Genomic DNA, 19,459 nt, shown 5'->3' with positions numbered 1-19,459 from the left:
TATATAAAAGAATTAAATAAGCATATTAATCGTTTAAGACAAGTTCTTGAAATAGTTAAAAATGAAAGATTATATGCTAATCTAAATAAGTGTGATTTTTGCATGAAAAGAATTGTATTTTTAGGTTATGTTATAGCAAAGGGGATTGAAATGGATAAGGCAAAGATTAAGGCTTTTCAAGAATGGTCTACACCCAAGATGGTGAGTGAGGTAAGAGGTTTTCATTGTTTAATTAGTTTTTATAAAAGATTTGTCAAAGCTTTTAGTACTATAGTTGCACCATTGACTGAAATTGTAAAGAAAATAGTAGGATTTAAATGGGATGACGATTAAGAAAAGGCTTTTAACTTGCTAAAAGAAAGGTTGATTTTGGCTCCATTGTTTGCTTTACCAGACTATACAAAAACTTTTGAGATTGAGTATGATGCCTCAAGTATAAGAATTGAACAATTTTGGTGCAGAAAAATGGCTCATAGCCTATTTTAGTGAGAAGGTTAATGGAGCAACTTTTAATTATCCAACATATGATAAAATGTTTTATGGATTGGTGAGGACCTTAGAGACTTTGCAACATTATCTTTGGCCTAAAGAGTTTGTGATACATACGGACCATAAATCTTTAAAACATTTAGGTAAGTTGAATAGGCAACATGCCGAGTGAATTGAATTCATTAAGATGTTCTTATATGTCATTAAGTACAATAAAGGTAAGGAAAAAAATCATTGCAGATGTATTGTTTTGAAAGTATGTTTTTCTTAACGCCTTGAACACTAGACTTTTAGGATTTGAACATGTGAAAGAATTATATGTAAATGGTGATGACCTTGGTCAAACGTGTGGACAATATGAGCATTTGACCTTTGATAAGTATTTTAGGCATGATGAATCTTTATTTAAAGATACGAGATTGTGCGTGCCAAAATATTAATTGCGTGAATTGCTTGTGAGAGAAGTTCAGGAGGATGGTTTAATGGGACATTTTAGGGTAGCTAAGACTTTGGATATGTTACATAAGCATTTTTACTAGCTTAATATGAAATAGGATGTTTAAAGAATATGTGATAGATGCATAGAATGTAAACAAACCAAGTCTAAAGTCATGCCTTATGATTTATATACACCTTTACCAGTACCTAAAGAACCTTGGGTTGATAAATCCATGGATTTTGTTTAGGGTTACCTAGGTCTAAGAAGGGTAAAGATTCAATATCTATTGTTGTAGATAGGTTTTCTATGATGACGCCTTTTATATCAAGTAATAAAATCGATGATGCAACAAATATAACGAATCTTTTTATTTGAGAAATAGTTCGGTTATATAGTGTTTCAAAGAGCATTATGTCTGATAAAGATGTTAAATTTCTAAGATATTTTTGGAAAGTTTTATGGGGTAAATTAGGAACTAAATTGTTATTTTTTAATACTTGTCATCCACAAACAAATAGCCAAACAGAGAAGCTAAATAGAACTTTAACTTAATTGTTGAGAACTATTATCCAAAAGAATCTTAAAAATTGAGAAGATTGTTTGTCATTCATTCAGTTTGCATATAATAAATTGTGCATTTTATATCAAAGTTTTCTCCTTTTAAAACTGTGTATGGTTTTAATCCTTTAACTCCATTGGATTTATTGCATTTACCTGTTGATGAAAGAGTAAGTTTTGATGGGAATTGAAAAGCACAAGTTGTCAAAAATTTGCATACCAAGGCACAACAACATATTGAAAAGATGAATGAGCAATATGTATTTAAAGCCAATAAAGGAATAAAAATATGGTACTTGAACCATGAGATTGGGTTAGGTGCATATGAGGAAAGAGATATTTCCTACTCAAATGAGATCTAAGTTTATGCCAAGAGAAAATGAACCATTTCAAATTATTGAGAAGATCAATGATAGTGCCTACAAAATGAAATTGCTAAATGAATATAGTGTTAGCGCTACATTTAATGTATCTGACCTTTCTTTGTTTAATGTAGGTGATAATTTGAGGGCAAATCCATTCGAGGAGAGAGGGAATGATATGATCCCTAGCTTTAACATCAAGAGATCCATTAGAGGTTCTATTGGTCCACTCACAAGATTTAAAGCAAAAAGGTTCAAGGAAACAATTAATGGACTTCTTCAAGAAACATGAGCTAAGGTAGACTTTAAAATTATATCAATTAATAAAGAACAAGCCTTGATTAATTTGAATCATGTTTAAAAAGGGCCTGTAAGGGAGCCTACATAAATAGAATGTTATATCTTTTTTATATATATACAATGGACAAAGAAAAACTACGTTAGTTACAGAAACACTTGAAACACAAAAAAAGAGCTTACACTTAAAGGTATAACAATCTCTTTCTCTTAAAATATTTAGGAAATTTTTTACTGGAAGTTCATGTGAATTACTATTAGAGACCAGATATTTAGATAACGTGTGATTTATGACAACTGATAAGTGCAAAATATACATATGTTTTTATTCCTTTAAAATTATGCTTTTAATGTGTTTTAAGCTTATTTGAGCTCATTGAAAGTAATTTTATGAGTTTGACATGTCTAAGAGACTTGGTGAATTAATTGTTAAAAGATAAAAAATTTTGCATTTTATGTTTTGGACCTTGGTTTTTCTAATAGTTTTTTCACCAAGTTGGAGTTACAGAATGAGAACATGGCTTAATAGAAGTTGAACTATATGGAGCTTTCCAGGAATATATTATGGGTAGAAATCTGATATTATATGGACTTCTAATTACACTTGTAAAATCGGGCCAGATACCTACTCGCAATAGAATTCTTTGATTTTACACTAGATATTCAAATATACATTTCTTGAGCTTTAGATATTGAAATTAGGGGATTTAAAAGCACAAATTCATCTACACATCTAGGGATACAACTTTCATGAAGGCCTCTAGGTCAAATAAAATCGTTTTCAAGATGAAAATCTTGATACAAGCTGGATGACGAGTTTTGTCTCCTAATCTAATAAGAAACTAACAGGATGGGAGTCTTATTGTTTAAAGAAAATGTGATGGGATCAGATAGATATATTATCATGAAGGTTGCCTTTTAGGATTTAATAAAAAGAAGGAGATCAATGTGACAAAAGAGATACCAATGCAACCATAATTTTTTTTATGGTAAGAAATTAATTAGAAAGTTTTGTCTAATTAATTTACTGATAGTCTCGTCGATTTCCCTTAGCTTTAAAGGATATTGAATTTATTTGCATGACTTGAACATTTATTTTTACTTCCATGATTAACAAATTTATAGGAATGAATGTATGGACCCTTTGAACTGAGTTAACAATATATCAACTTTATTTTCAGAATTTCATTTCTTTAATTATTCAAATCCCTTTATTTTATTTATTTAAGTTTCTTGTAGGAAGATTAAACAAATTTTTTCTTGGGTTCGACCTAGTTTTCATGATCATACTACAAATTTATTTTGTTTGTGATAATAAAATTAGAATTATATTTTGAAGGTTCTGATGACCGAACAACAACCTAGCCTTGAAATAATTTCTCAAAGTCAAAAGAAACATCTTATCTTCATGTAATCTTCATATAAATTTTAAACAACTCTAAATTCATTTAACAATATTCTTGAAATTCTAAAAAAAATTAAAATTTATTATTTTCACCGAATATGTCTTCAAGGAAACCTAATATTAGAAATATCGTACCTTCATATAACAACTTGCTTTGTATCATTTTCATGAATACTGACGGGGGCAGGTATTATTTGTATTACCTTCTTGAAATTGAAGTTACATTTTTAAGTCTCCTTTATGTTTGCTCCCTCTCTGAAGCATTTTCTCCACTTTTATCTTTTTTGTTTTTCCTTCTTTATCTTAGACGAATTGTTTTGCTAGGAATAGGATTAGTAAATTCTTTCCGAAAGGGCTCGGATGTCACATTTCATTACAACCTTGGATGAATATGTTTTCCATGGTCTGGGAAAAATATATATTTTCTACGTGTAGGATTAGTTTCTATCCTTGTTAAACCATGGTGTTCGATCACTAAATTTCCATTGAGAAGACTACATCTATGCCTCTTGTTTTGTTTTGTGATTATTCTGAACTTTCCGAAATGAGCTCCCATTTCACTTAACGGTGCAACAAATTTGACGCCACTATATTTTGTTCTCATTTGTGGCAATTATCGAAGAAAAAGAGTCTTATTGTTAAGAAAGATTTTAGTTTAATATGTACTCTAGCCAATTGATTGGTTACATGAGATATTATTATATTCATGTAAATATATATTTATTATTAATATAAATTTAATTTATCTTTAATATTCATATAATATTAAATTAATTAATCTAATATTTAATTTATGAATTTAGAGTAAAGATAAAATTCATGAGATAAAAATATTTTGCAAAGAAAATTATACAGTTGTTAAAATTATGAGACTCCTATTGCATCAAACCATTGTTCCTAAAATGTTCATAATCGATACTCTCTTAAATATTGGACATTTATTAGAGTCATAGAGACTGATACATATTATATTCTTTCCTTTATGAAAGGAAACAATTGTTTTCATAATTTGAGGTATAAAAGATACCTAGAACTAATATATAAGTGTTTGTCATAAGACATGTTTATTGAACTGACCCGCATGGGAATTTCATATGAAGAGATCACATATGTCTATGAAAAGGCTCACGTGACGGTTGTGTAAGTTATCTTTAGACTTGAGATTACTAAGTTATCTTATATAAAAAAAATTCATGCTTTGATCTTATTACATGTTATCTTAATCAAGGTGACGAAGGGGTAGACATTGGATATAACATGAACTATATGAAGGTATTTGAGTGATCAAAAGAGGATTCATCACCATTGGTGAATTAAGGAAAATGTTCCATCTATTTTCAAATAGTTTTGACTAAGAAGTCCTTGACCAATGTGAAATGAGATTTGAAAAAAATTCCAAATCTTATTTAAATAATCGATGACTATTATGTAGAGAACTAATATGATTTAACATGTCAGACGTACTATATGCTTTAATGTTAAATCAAAATATTATTGATGAAATGATATTAATTACACTGAGAAACCGGTCACTGAAATGTTAAGTCAAATCACCAATGACTTTTCTAATATTTGAAGGATCATGATACGTTACTAGACGATGCACCTAATATTCAAATATAAATTGTTTAAATGATAATAAATGAAATTGTTTAATTTATTTAATTATAATTATAATTTTTATTTGAGGCAACATATTAGGAACCTAATGGGTCACACACATTAAGAATTGACTTGATTAAAATATATTTTAGAAATTAAAGACTAGAATATAATTAATACGGGAATTATATTTTTAGACCTAGAAAATCAAGTAAGGACTTGATTGAGTGAATTTCTAAAATTATCCTGAATTAATAAATAGATATTATTCAAATGACAAATTGATATTTTGCCATTTTGCAAGGTTTTTCATATTTCTCAATAAATAGTAAGTTATTTTTAAGTGGTTTTCTGTTAGATAGACAACTACATAAATCACATAATAGAAAGCTATCACTTTGAAAGATTTTTCACTAGTGGTTCGTGTAAATTACTATTGGAGGCCGGATAATTGGACAACTTGTGGTTTGCGACAACCCAACCTTTAAAGAATTATTCAAAGTCGAAAAAGATCAGATCTTCAAGTAATAAATTTCTAAGCAATTCTATATTTGTTTAACGAAATCCTAGGAATTCCCAAATAATTTTGTTTTATTATTTTCATTGCATGTATGTATGATACTTGGGAACCAATAGAAGAATCAATCCATAACCCTTGATTTTTCTTTTTAGCATCATACAACAATAATTGAATTATAAATAAACTTGTTAAAGGGTGTAATATATTTATAGGATTTGTCTAAGATTTCCTTAGAACACCTGTTAAAAGATCACTTATCATGATTGGTTAAATGTTGATAGCATCATACAACAAATAATTAACTTGTCTGGATCAACAAATTAGCCTTTTTCCTTCAAATTTATTTCGTCTTCTTAGGTTGTTGGATTTGGTACACAGGCTTCTAAACTTCAACAACCTTACCTTCACGCATTCCTGGTGCACGATCTGCTTTTCGTTTGCAGTTACATAAATTATTTCTTAAATTAAGACATAGTATATAATGTTTTATTATTATTATTATTATTATTATTATTATTATTATTATTATTATATGAATAAAGATTAAAATTATATAAGGCTACAAAACTTAAGGCATGCATATGGCATGGAGAAATCTCATCATGATTGAATGGTAAAAATTGATCAGTTGTGCAAAACATGACTTGCCAACTGTTCTAGACCAACAAAACAACAAGTTCCCAGTGATCATAAGTGCCAAGCATCTTTGCATGTCCAAGGAAATTATTTCCTCTACAAATTTAGCTAGCCAGCAGACATGATTACTTGCTCTCTCTAGCTCCTAGCTTTTCATGGCTTCATGGGTTGAAGAGCTCCATTTTCCTCATGTAAACATCCCTATAACAATCGCCCACCTGCTTCCGGTATCGCCTGCAGGGCCCATATCAGCTGCCCCAGGTGATAGCCTCTACCTCTCTAACCTTGACGACATCATTGGAGCTCGTGTTTTCACCCCAACTATTTATTTCTATCGATTCGATTTCTTGAATAATTCCACCCGAAAATCTGTCATGAAAACTCTATTCGATGCTTTGTCACATGTTTTAGTTCCTTACTACCCTTTATCAGGCAGGCTTAGAGAAACCAAGAATGGTAAGTTGGAGGTATTTTTTGAACAAGGACAAGGCGCACTCATGGTAGAGGCATACTCAGAGATGGCCTTGGATAAACTAGGAGAACTTACAGTGCCGAATCCAGCATGGTCCCCATTGATTTTCAGGTTCCCAAACGAGGAACCCTACAAAATTCTTGACATGCCATTGCTTATAGCTCAGGTAACTCTCTTTAGCTGTGGTGGTTTTAGCCTGGGCTTAAGACTCTGCCACTGCATATGTGATGGTCTTGGTGCAATGCAATTCCTTCGTGCATGGGCTGCGACGGCGAAGTCAGGCACTTTGGTTACAAACCCTGACCCCTGTTGGAACAGGAAATTCTTCCAGCCTCGTAATCCACCTGTGGTTAAATACCCGCATATGGAATTTATGAAAATAGAAGAAGGCTCAAGCCTAACAAGGAGTCTATGGCAAGAAAAGCCTGTGCAAAAGTGTTACCGCATTAGCCGAGAGTTTCAAGCACAATTGAAATCTGTAGCAGCTCAAACAAATGATCAGAAGTTTTCCTACACAACATTTGATGCTTTGGCAGCTCATGTTTGGAGGTCATGGGTGAAAGCGCTAGATGTAAAACCAGTGAACTATAAGCTTAGGCTTACTTTTTCAGTCAATGCTCGCAACAAGCTTAAGAACCCGCCATTGAAAGATGGTTTTTATGGCAATGTGGTATGCCTAGCATGTGCAGTAAGCTCTGTGTATGAACTTATTACTAGACATCTCACAGAAACTGCTCATTTGGTTCACGATGCTAGGATTGGGGTGTCAGAGGAATACTTGAGATCAACAATCGATTATGTGGAAGTGGACAGGCCGACAAGGCTTGAATTTGGTGGGAAATTGACAATAACACAATGGACAAGGTTCTCAATATATGAATGTGCAGATTTTGGATGGGGAAGGCCTATTTATGCTGGTCCAATAGACTTGACCCCAACACCACAGGTATGTGTGTTCCTGCCGGAAGGGGAGGCGGATCCCAGTGACAGGATGGTGGTGTGCATATGCTTGCCTGAGTCAGCCACCGATAAATTTAAAGAGTTCTTGAGTTCCGTAGATCAATCAAGGGATGAGGATGTTGATAGGAATAATTAATTAAGCTGGAATAGCTAGCGATTTATTTGATTAATTCCAAAACTATAAATAAGTAATTTTTTTACTTCAATTTTTCTTCTTTCGTTTTCTTTCTTTCTTTTTATAAAAATACTTTAATCTTAACAGCAGAGCCTTGTGAGATAAATATAAGTCATGACACAATCCGGATCTAAAAAAAACCTATATATAATTGGAGGGTTCATCAGAACAGAACAAATAAGAGTGATGGCAGTTGGACATCATCGTTTAGACAATACATTTCTTTTCATGTAACACAATATTAGTCTTCACTTATCGTAATATATAAATGAGAAGCATGTAATTGGTTCGACAATAATATATTTATAAGAGAAAATTCATGTCACCATTATACTAATTTAATCATATATACCAAATAGAAAAAAAAATTAAAAAAATATATAAATGACCTTAGATTATCAAGGATATAATCATCATAAAATCATGACATAATATCAATAATGTTATCCAATAATACTTATTATTTCAACATGATCTCTAAATATTTTTGGTGGCCATCTTTTCATTAATGGATCAATAATAATAAGATTAGTGCTAATGTGTTCAACTGACACTCCACACTCTGTTTTCTTCTTTAACAATATAGTATTTTAATTATGTTTTGCACCCTTTCAATGCTTGTTGTTTTTAAAATAGGAAACATAGAATTACAACAATATTTTTTTGCAACCTATTTGTTTGATCTATGATATCAAAATATGCCATAAATTCAGCTTACATGAGATTTCTTCTCCAACTAAAAGGAACAAATATCATACTATAGATTTTATTGTATCCACACATCCAGTAAAATTCGAATATGAATATCCAACCATCTCAAGATGATCATATTTTCTATAAATGAGCTTGTAATCTTTTATTCCTTACAAGTATCTTAATACTTTTTTTACAACCTTCCAATGATCAAAACATGGATTACTTTGGTACTTGCCTGGCATTCTTTCAGTAAAATTAATGTCTAGCTAGGTACAAATCTAAGCATACATTACGCAAACAATAATTAATGCATAAGGAATTTCTTCCATCTATTTACGTTCCAATTCATTCTTTGGGCATTACATAAGACTATGTTTATCTCTCTTTTGAATTGGAATGACATTTACTAAGCATTTATCCATTCTCAATATCTCTAAAACTTTATTGATATATTCCTTCAAAGAAATTATAACAATTCTTGTAATCTATCCCGAAATATTTCTATCCCAAAATCATAATGTCTCTCTCCTATATGTTTCATTTCAAAGTTATTAAAGAGAAATTTATTAGTCTCATGTAGTAAACCAAGACCATTAGTTGCAAGCAATATATTATTAATATACAAAATCAATTATATAAACTTGCTCCTACTAACCTTCAGATGCCTCGGTTTAGGTAATCATCATGTCAAGCTTTTATCAACCAAATCTAATTATATCTTTCATAAGTTTGTTCTTTTTTACATATGAGTTCCAGGGTTCTTACCCTTTGGGTTTGCATCAATCGGTATCAAAGCAAGACTCTAAAATCAATTCCTTAAAGAGCTAAAAATATGGGAACAAGAGGTAAAAGGCGAAAAAATTTTGACGATGTCTTTCATATACTTCTTGTTCGCGATTCTTTATAATTGTTGGGTAGGGATTTCATTCTAATAGTTTTGGTGTCTTGATTTATGTAATCATTGAGTCAAGATTTTATCAACCAAATCTAATTTTATCCTTCTTGGGTTTGTTTTATCTTATAAGTTGGTTCCATGATTCTTACCTTTCGAGTTCACATCAAATGAGTTCTTTGATTCTTAAGTCTTGTTTCCTCGTTAATAGGTATATTATGTAGTTCAAACACCTTCCATTTATCCTTCATATTTCATTTAGAAACTACAATACTCTAGAGGTAATGAACTAAGGATAAATTGTACAAGAAAATTCTCATCCACATGCATCCCATGTGTTTAAGTCTTGTTGTAACAATTTTCATTTCAATTATAGGTTCATGCATGGTACAAGAACCATCAAGCTTTATAGTGGTCAAAGTATCCATTAATATCTCAGTAAGTGACTTATTAGTAATTTAGGAATACTCTTCCATGAATTTAATAAGTTTCTTAGCACTTTTAGTTTTTGAGAAGAGCAAACTTGATCCGAAACTTTTTTTTTTTTTGTATTTTCTGCCTCATATTCCCATTAAGAGCCTTTATTGCCTATGCTTTTTCTATTTCCATCAAGATTAACCCTTTCATCAATAGGTAAAGGAAACAGATCCAAAGAGTCAAAGGATTAAAGTCATATACAATTTCAAAAGAAGAATAATCAGTAGTAGAATGCACACTCCTATCATAAGCAAATTCAATAAATGGCATACAATCCTCTCAATTTTTCAATTTCTTTTGAATGGTAATTCTTAATAATATAGTTAAAATTCTATTAACTATTTCAGTTGACCATTTGTTTATGGATGATAAATAGTAGAAAATAACAACTTTATTCCTAATTTCCCCTACAAACCTTCCAAAATTAGCTAAAAATTTTAACATCATGGTCAAACACAATTCTCTTAGGTACCCCATGAAGTCGAACAATCTCCCTAAAAAATAAATCCACTAGGTTAGTTGCATAATCGGTTTTATAACAAAATATGAAATGTGTCATCTTAGAAAACCTATCCATAACTACAAAAATGGAATCCCTATCCCTTTTTGACCTAGGCAAACCTAGCATAAAATCCATAGATATATTAACCTATAGTTTCTTAGGCACTAACAAATAATTATATAAATCATGAGGTAAAACTTTAGACTTAGCTTGTCTACTTGCTATGCATCTATCATAAATTCTTTACATATCTCTTTTCATCTTAAGCTAATAAAAATACTCATGCAAAACATCTAAAGTCTTAGCAATCTCAAAGTGTCATATTAATCCGCTCCCATGAGCTTCACGAACTATCAATTCATGCATAAAACAATTAGGTATAAACAATCTTTTTTATTTTATTTAATATCCAAGAAATACTATCTTTTTCATGTAAAAGTCAAACTTTTTTTAGATTAGCATGTAAACATTCCTTTCACAAAACAACCAATACATTCCTTAAATGTTCAACATTCTCCTCTAAATTCTTTCTATAAATCAAAATAAACCACAATAAACATACCTATAAAATCATAAACATGTCAGAAAAATAATCATTCTTAATCTCACTCCTTTTTGCATAAAAATTATGTTTCTATATTTTCCCATACATTTTTTTTCTCCACCTTCCTTTCTTGTCTCCTCTCTTGATCGAATCCCATTAATTCCTATTTTGGCTAATTTTAACCTTCTTCTTTCTTGATTCACTTTATTTTCACTCTTCCTCATATCTCGTATGGATAATGTTATAAGTGTGAATGTTTTTTCATCCTTCTTAAGAGAATACATGTTCTTATACCCATCATGCTCCCTCATAACCATAATCTTTTTGTTTGCATTTTATGAAGTTATATATCCACTCCCTAAACACATGAAACACTTAATATCATAATTATGATTAGATGGGATCTCGACTTTATCTTTTATTTTAGTGGCAAAATCTTTCCTCCAAGCCTTAGATGATTCAATTTTGTTACCCATAATATTCAGCTTTGATATGGCAGCCCCCTCTCTCCTATAATTTGTCTTACAAGCTGAAAAGATACCCAAATTACCTCCTTAACATGTTTTGTCCTTTCTATTCAACCGTATCTCTATTTTGATAGCCATATGAACAATATCATCAAACTTAATATAGTGTTGCAACTCAACCATATTAGTTATATCTCTATTCAATCAATTCAAGAACTTTGTCATTGTAGCTTTTCTATCTTCCATAGTAATAGCTCTTATCATGACAATCTTCAATTCTTTGTGGCAATCCTCCATACTTCTAGAACCCCGAGACAAACTCTACAATATTTGATATAGTTTCTTATAATAATGACTAGGATCAAACCGTTTTCTCATGACTGCTTTCATCTCATCTCAAGTATCTATAAGTCTTTCTTCATTCCCCCTCCTTCCTAAGACAAGTTGATCCCACCAAATAATAACATATTCAATAAACTCAATACTAATAAGTTTTATTTTCTTTACCTCTTAGTAATGGTGATGGTAAAAAATCAATTTCACTTTCTTTTCCCACTCTAAATAAGCTTTCAAATTTTTTTGTTTTGAAAAACCAAAATCTTCATCTTAGTACTGCCTAAATCTCTATCCAAACTATCTCGAAATCCATTCTCTCTATCTACCCTTCTATGGCTAAATTTTTCAAGTGCCTGAACTCCCATAGGCCTTTGGTTTTTATGTGGCTGAAATATATCACTATAGTTATCATTAAAGTTCTTGGCCTCCTTATTTTTATTTTTGGCTTAGAATCTTCTAGAGATGAATTAGCTCATCTCCCAAACTTTCTTCCTTTCAAACCACTACAGTCTAGCCCATCTCAAAGATTAGCCTCTTCGGTTCTCAAACCAACCATCTCACTATTACTTCACCAAGCCTTGAATTTATCAACTTTAATTGGTGTTGTATAGCCATATAACCAACCCTATTTAGGATTATTCCTATCTTTGGAGGTGGTGATCCATTCTTAGTTGTCATCGCCAAGAGCTAAAAATTAAGTTAGTAGCAATACACATAGACACACATAATTCCTCATGTGTTTGCACTTAATAGATATCACTTTTCTCGTGTTTCACATAAATTTTTTGCTTTTTAATCTATTATGATCACCTTCGCATTTTACTACTCAATTTTCAACATCTCATTTTTTTAAAGAAATAGTTCATAACAAATCAAAGAATAATATCTTAATAGCACAATCAAATAACATAAAGACTCAAGAAGTAATAAAGACTAAAAACTATCAACACAAAAACTACGAATACAAAATCATAAATATCAATAATAATTCTTGTGAAATATGATTAATACACAGATACGAAGTAAAAACTATGAAGACTAAGAAACTAATAAAAACAAAAATTTAAATGACTCAAAATAATAATAGCACCTTTAATTATTTTTACATATAGTGGCTAAAACTAATAAAATAACAATGACACAAAAACAAACCATTTTTTTATTTTTCAAGAAAACCCAACCAAGTGAACCTAAAATATCCCAAATCAAGATTTATCTCCAAGAATCAAGATTTTGTTTCTAGATTTAAAATAAGTGGGTGAACTTTATGTTTCTTTAAATCAAGATTTGTGGCAAACCCTAACAATATATTTTATTGTGATTTTCTTTTTTCTTTTTTTATAACTTTATTTAATCAAGATAACAAATAATTTCTTTTTTAACTTGATGTTATAACTAGTTTTTAGAGAGGATAAAGAATATGACAATAAAAAAAATATGCAAAAAAACTTGAAAGGTAAAAGGTATATAACCTAATTTAGAGTCATGTTGATACTAACTTTTTAGAGAGGATTGATTAGTACTTAAAAGTACATTTTTATCAAGGTTTTATATCATCATTTTGCATTTGAAGTATCAATAACTTCTTAACGAGAGCATGTTTTATAATAACACGTCTAATAATATAAGATACCTTTAATTTATGGTAAATGTTCATATTAAATACAGGCCTATCACATAAATCAAAGGATTGATTGATGAGTTTAACTACTGAAATTGAGAAGACAAAGAGAGAGCTAAGCTTAGAAAAGAGATGCTGGTTCAGTCCAAACTGGAACACCATTCGGTTATTGGATCATAATTGGAGCTGTAGAACTTGGATTTAGTTCTGGTTTATATCTATGAAAACCTAAGACATAGGCCTAAAACTTTCATGAGGAGGCCAAGATTTAAAAATGTCATTTTTGAGTTCAAATGGTAGCAACAATGGAGAAGTCGGAATCTGTCCTGCAACCCAAACATTGTTTAATGTTCAGCCCATATCTCGAGTTTTAGAAGTCCAAATGCGCCGATTCTTATTTTGTTGGAAAGCTGAGAAAATATCCCAGAACTTTCATGAGGACTATCTATTCAAATTCTAATGTTAGCAATGACGCTTTGTTCAGACAAGAAGATAAGGATTGTCACCAAGTCAAGATGTGGCCACCCACTCAACAATTAGTCATCAAATTAATAGTTTTGAATTTTGGCCTATAAAAGGAGGTATTTTCCATGCATTTAGGCATCTTGGTTTTCAGATCAAGATCATGTTCTTACTCTCTTTCTTTATATTTTTGTAATGTTTAAGTTTTGCTTTCATTAATCTCTTGTTTATACATTTCATTTCCTTTACTATACTTATGTAATCATGTTCTCCTATTGTTTATTTATGTTTCTCTTCTTCATTATGTTTAGCTAAGTTTATTATGTCAAGGTGAAAAGGTTTCACTAATGGTGTTAGTATAAGTATAATATAAACTCAATATGGACTTCAATGATTATATCCTAAACAACTTGCTATTAACATGTCTTATCATTTTTATCTTATTAATTCTTAATACCTTGCTTGTTAAATGGTTAATCTAAATTTGTGTTGTTAACACTTGGTACAACAAATGCTTGGCACTTTCATAGCCAACCGTATGGTAGCTACACCTGTGCTATGAAAGGAACTTGATTTGTTGTTAACATAAGTTAGCATCATGAATTCCTGACAATATTTAAAAGTTTGGTGTTACTTAAATAAGATAATTAATATGATCATGTTAATAATTTATAATGAGCTATTAATGATAAATCATCCGATTGGAACCTCCTTTGTGTGTGGTTTCTAGTTGAGTAATAAAAAGAGTTTATATTATACTTATTTGAAATACCATTAGTGGATCCTCTAACCTTGACAACTGTTTTTATCATTGTTTAATCTTCACATTAATCTTACATCTCAAAGTCCTCATCATCATCATCATCATCATCATGATTATTATTATTTATAATTTATATAGTTAACCTCCCTGTGGTTCGACCCCGGTCTTGCCGGGTTATTTATTTCTTCGACACTCCTACACTTGGGAGAAGACATCAATCTTTTGATCGTGTCAAGTTTTTGGCGCCCTTGCCGGGGAAGGTAAATTACTGTTTAAATTATATATTTTATTTTATTGTCTTTTCTTTTCTTTCCTTTTATCTAACTTTTGTTTCTTTTGTTTTGTTTTGTTTTGTTTCTTTTGTTTTTCTTTTCTTTTCTTCCATTTTATTCTCTTTCTACACGTGCATGAGAGTTTGGTCACATACATTAAGTGGTAGACTTTGTAGGGTATCCTCATCATTTTCAGAAAATATGGCCGAAGAAGATAACCAGTCGCTTTATAATGAGAATAATCGAGTTAGAACACTTAGAGACCACATGAATCCTACAAGAACAAGTGCACCCTCATGTATAGTTTTACCTCCTGATGCATCTCACTTTAATTTTAAGCCAGACATTATTCAACTTTTACCTACTTTTCATGGTTTAGATCTAGCAAATCCATACTTGTATTTAAGAGAATTTAAAGAAGTCTGTAACATCTGTAATGACTTCAATTGTAGCATGAACACCATCAGATTAAAGCTTTTTTATTTTTCTTTAAAAGATCAAGCTAAAACATGACTATAAAATTTGAGACCAGAATCCATTCGTGCTTGGACAAACTCTTTCAAAAGACAAATCACCACTTTCACTTAAAAACCAAGAGAAACATTTTATCAATGTTGGGATAGGTATTGAGACTTACTTAATACTTGCCCTCATCATGGTTTTGAAACATGGAGATTGGTTTCACATTTTTATGAAGGATTAACACCTAAAAATAGACAAATGGTGGAATTGATGTGCAATGGAACTTTTGAAGATAAAGACCCTGATGAAGCAATGGAGTATCTAGACTTAGTAACTGAAAATGCTCAAAATTGGGACACTACAGGTACTTATAAGGCACTAGGTAAAACTCAACCTCATACATCTAGTGGAGGTATGTACAACCTTAGGGAAGATCATGACCTCCAAGCCAAATTTACATCTTTAGCTAGAAAAGTCGAGGTACTAGAATTGAAAAAGAGTGGTCAAGACATTGTGTGATAACAATAATCACAAACTTCACAGCCACCATTTCAAGCACGCTATAATTTCTAAAATTCTCATGGATATACACCTCCTTATGCTCCACCTCCTAGAAGAAATATTGAGGAAACATTGCATGCATTCATTGAAAAGCAAGAGAGAATCAACACTCAACTTGCTCAAAGCATGACAGATTTTAAAGATACTCTTACAAAGTTCACATCTGCTTTTAGTTTTCAAGAGAAAGGTAAGTTTCCATCTCAACCACAGCAAAATCCAAAGGGGCAATACAATGCAAATACAAGTAGTTCTGGAAGCCAACACATGAATCAAGTCAAATCAGTCATTACTTTCCGCAGTGGTAAGGTTATTGAAAAACCCATTCTTGAACCTTGTGAAAAAAAAGATGAGTTAGTCTCTGAAGGTAAGGAAGGGATTGAACCTAAACATTGCAAAGAAAAGACTAATTCCCCACCAGCACTTCCATTTCCTCATGCCATGACCAAACAAAGGAAAGTCAATCACAATTCTGAAATCTTTGAAACTTTCAAACAGGTAAGGATCAATATACCTTTGATGGATGCTATTAAACAGGTACCTTTTATCCTAAATTTTTGAAAGACTTGTGCACCGTGAAGAGAAAACTGAATGTAAAAAAAAAGCCTTTTTAGCCGAACAAGTAAGTGTCATTCTTCATAACAATAATGCTTTGAAATATAAAGACCCTGGTTGTCCTACGATTTCTTATTTTATTGGAGAACATAAAATTGAAAGAGCTTTACTTGATCTTGGAGCTAGTGTGAATCTACTTTCATATTCGATTTTTCAAAGTCTCAATCTAGGTGAGTTAAAACCAACTTCTTTAACTCTTTTACTTGCTGATAGATCTGTAAAAGTGCCTAGAGGAATAGTTGAAGATGTGTTAGTACAAGTTGATAAATTCATTTATCTTGTGGATTTTATTGTCTTGGATACACAACCTGTTGAAGCATGTAATTCAATTCCAATTATTTTAGGACGTCTGTTTCTTACAACTTCTAATGCATTGATTAATTGTAGGAATGGACTGATAAAGCTATCATTTGAAAACATGACATTGGAGATGAATATTTTCAACATTTGCAAGCAACCTGTAAATGATAATGATTTGCAGGAAGTAGATCTTATTGAAGAATTAGTTTATGATCAATTTAAATCTACCTTGAGTAAAACTGAATTTAATGAATCTGAAGAATTGGCAAATGATTTATTCTCAGGAAGAAATCAAGGACAAGAAAGGCACCGAAAATGTTGATATGGATCTTTTGTCAAGATTGACAATAGATTCGAGATCCGACACCACACCAATCGATGATTACTTTCCTGATGAATCTTTACTTTCTCTTAGTTCAATGCCTTGGTTTACTAAAAATATCAATTTTCTTGCTTCAGGATTTTTGCCAGCTCACTAGACCAAAGACAAAGTTTTTAAACGAAGTGAAGAACTTTTATTGGGATGACCTTTACTTATTCAAATATTGTCTTGATCAAATATTTCGAAGATGCATTTCGGACAATGAGGTAAGTAGTGTCATTAAGGCTTTGTCATTCTGAGGCATGTGGGAGTCATTTCTCGTCAAAAAAACAACTCCAAAAATCTTACAATATGGATTTTATTGGCCCACCATGTTCAACGACACACATGTGTTCTACAAAACCTATGAAAATTGTCAAAAGTTAGGATTTATTTCAAAACATAAAGAGTCCTTAGATAATCTTTTATTGACTCTTGGGACGTACCTTAATCGAGATGTGCATCGTGCAATTCATGATTTATGGCCTCATTTCCATAAGGAACATGCTCAACATAGTCTTGGGAATCTGACTAAAAAAGACCATGTTTGCTAGTTTTTAAGAAAACTGGATGGGAAGCTTATCCTTGACCCATAGAGGGCATTTAAGCCGTTCTTGGACGTAAAACTAAAGGAAGATGTGAGCCACAATCACAACTACTTGTACATATACATGTTAAATAAATAAATGAAGAGAGAGAGAGAGAGAGAGAGAGACTCCAGCTGGCCTACATATAGGTGGTATGATTGAATTTTTAATTTCTCATCTATAAAATCTTCTCTTCCTTCCCTTCATTTCTACTTAACCCATACATTCAACAGACATAGAAGTGTGTAGAAATGGCAGGTTCCTCAAGTCATCAAATAAGAAATATTTGTGTTTTCGGTGGATCTAGTCCTAGGAAAGAAAAGGAGTTTTTAGAATCAGCAAATCATCTTGGTCAGGTACTAGCTGAGAGAAAGATTCATTTAGTGTATGGGGGAGGCAACCTTGGGTTAATGGAGGGTGTGCCAATAGCTATATTTTTAGGAGGTAGTCAAGTTTTGGGGGTCGTCCCCAAAGCTTTAACAAAAGGGGACATCATTGGAAAAACAATTGGAAAGGAACTACAGGTCTCCACAATGTCTGATCGAATGACTACAATGTTTAACCATGTTGATGCCTTCATTGCCTTACCAGGTGGTCTGGGCACATTGGAAGAGATCTTTCATATTTCCTCTTAGCCCCAACTGCACATTCACCATAAACCTATAGGTTTGTTAAATGCTAATGGTTTTTATGATAATTTGTTGTCTTTTCTTGATCAAGCTGTGGAACAAAAATTTCTAACATCTTCGGCACGACAAATCATAATCTCTGCTGCTACTGCTGAACAATTGATTGATCAACTACAATCTTTCATCCTTGTAATTTATCCCTCCATGAGTCGTATAAATTGGTCAACTATGGAAAGCTGTAAAAAGCTTAGATTGGATTTGAGCCTTCGTTTGTGAAACCTTGTGTCTTTTGGTTTTATTAATAGCATATTATTTTGTTTTGTTATTTCTGATATTTTTTTAAGTGTGTTTCAGGTTTGTTAGTGTTCGCTGTTTCAGGTGATGTCTTCTATACTCTATTTTTCTACCCTAGGACATTGAGGACAATATCTCGTTTTGGTTGGGGGGGAGGGTAGTAGTTGATATTAAAAAAAATTAACTAACTATGTTTTCTATTATTAAAACCATTTAACAAAACTGTTATTAGGATGGCAGAGTAAGGAGGAATTTTATTGACTCTTGAGACACATCTTAGTAAATATTCTTATCAAGGTCTATCATAGTACTTCTTGAAATATTCAGGTTTACAAACTCTCGCATTGTTATCACTTGATTCTGCTCATATACTCATTTAACAAGTATTCTTAAACCTTCATTTTCACATACACTTTAACATATAATTGTGGGTTGCACATTAGATTATTACATTATTTATGTTCTTTTGTTAAAGGTAACAACTAAAGGAAAGGGATAGTATATAATTTGTAAATAATAATAATAATAATAAAATAATAAAAACAAATTGAATAAATAAAAAAGTAGATAAGTATGGTTTCGTAGCCTCCTTAACTTAAGCAATTAAGCCCGAATGAGTGTTTTAACACCTAGTACCCTAAAGTCAACTAACTTGGGAGCTATTGGCCCAATGCTTGTTACATGGGTTGAGGAGAAAGCTTAAGGA

At 31.4% G+C, this 19,459-nt stretch overlaps 1 protein-coding gene across 1 annotated transcript; it reads left to right on the top strand.

Moving 5' to 3' along the window:
* Positions 1-6,342: 6,342 nt before the first annotated feature.
* On the top strand, positions 6,343-7,946 carry LOC18100393 (omega-hydroxypalmitate O-feruloyl transferase). The gene has a single exon (XM_006381634.3). The coding sequence runs from the start codon at positions 6,464-6,466 to the stop codon at positions 7,874-7,876; it is 1,413 nt and encodes a 470-aa protein (XP_006381696.1). The 5' UTR covers positions 6,343-6,463; the 3' UTR covers positions 7,877-7,946.
* Positions 7,947-19,459: the final 11,513 nt, after the last annotated feature.

The sequence above is a fragment of the Populus trichocarpa genome, chromosome 6 (genome assembly GCF_000002775.5).
Source record: "Populus trichocarpa isolate Nisqually-1 chromosome 6, P.trichocarpa_v4.1, whole genome shotgun sequence".
Classification (NCBI taxonomy): Eukaryota; Viridiplantae; Streptophyta; class Magnoliopsida; order Malpighiales; family Salicaceae; genus Populus; species Populus trichocarpa.
The sequence above is the reverse complement of the archived record's forward strand: the minus strand, read 5'-3'. Positions and strand labels throughout refer to the sequence as shown.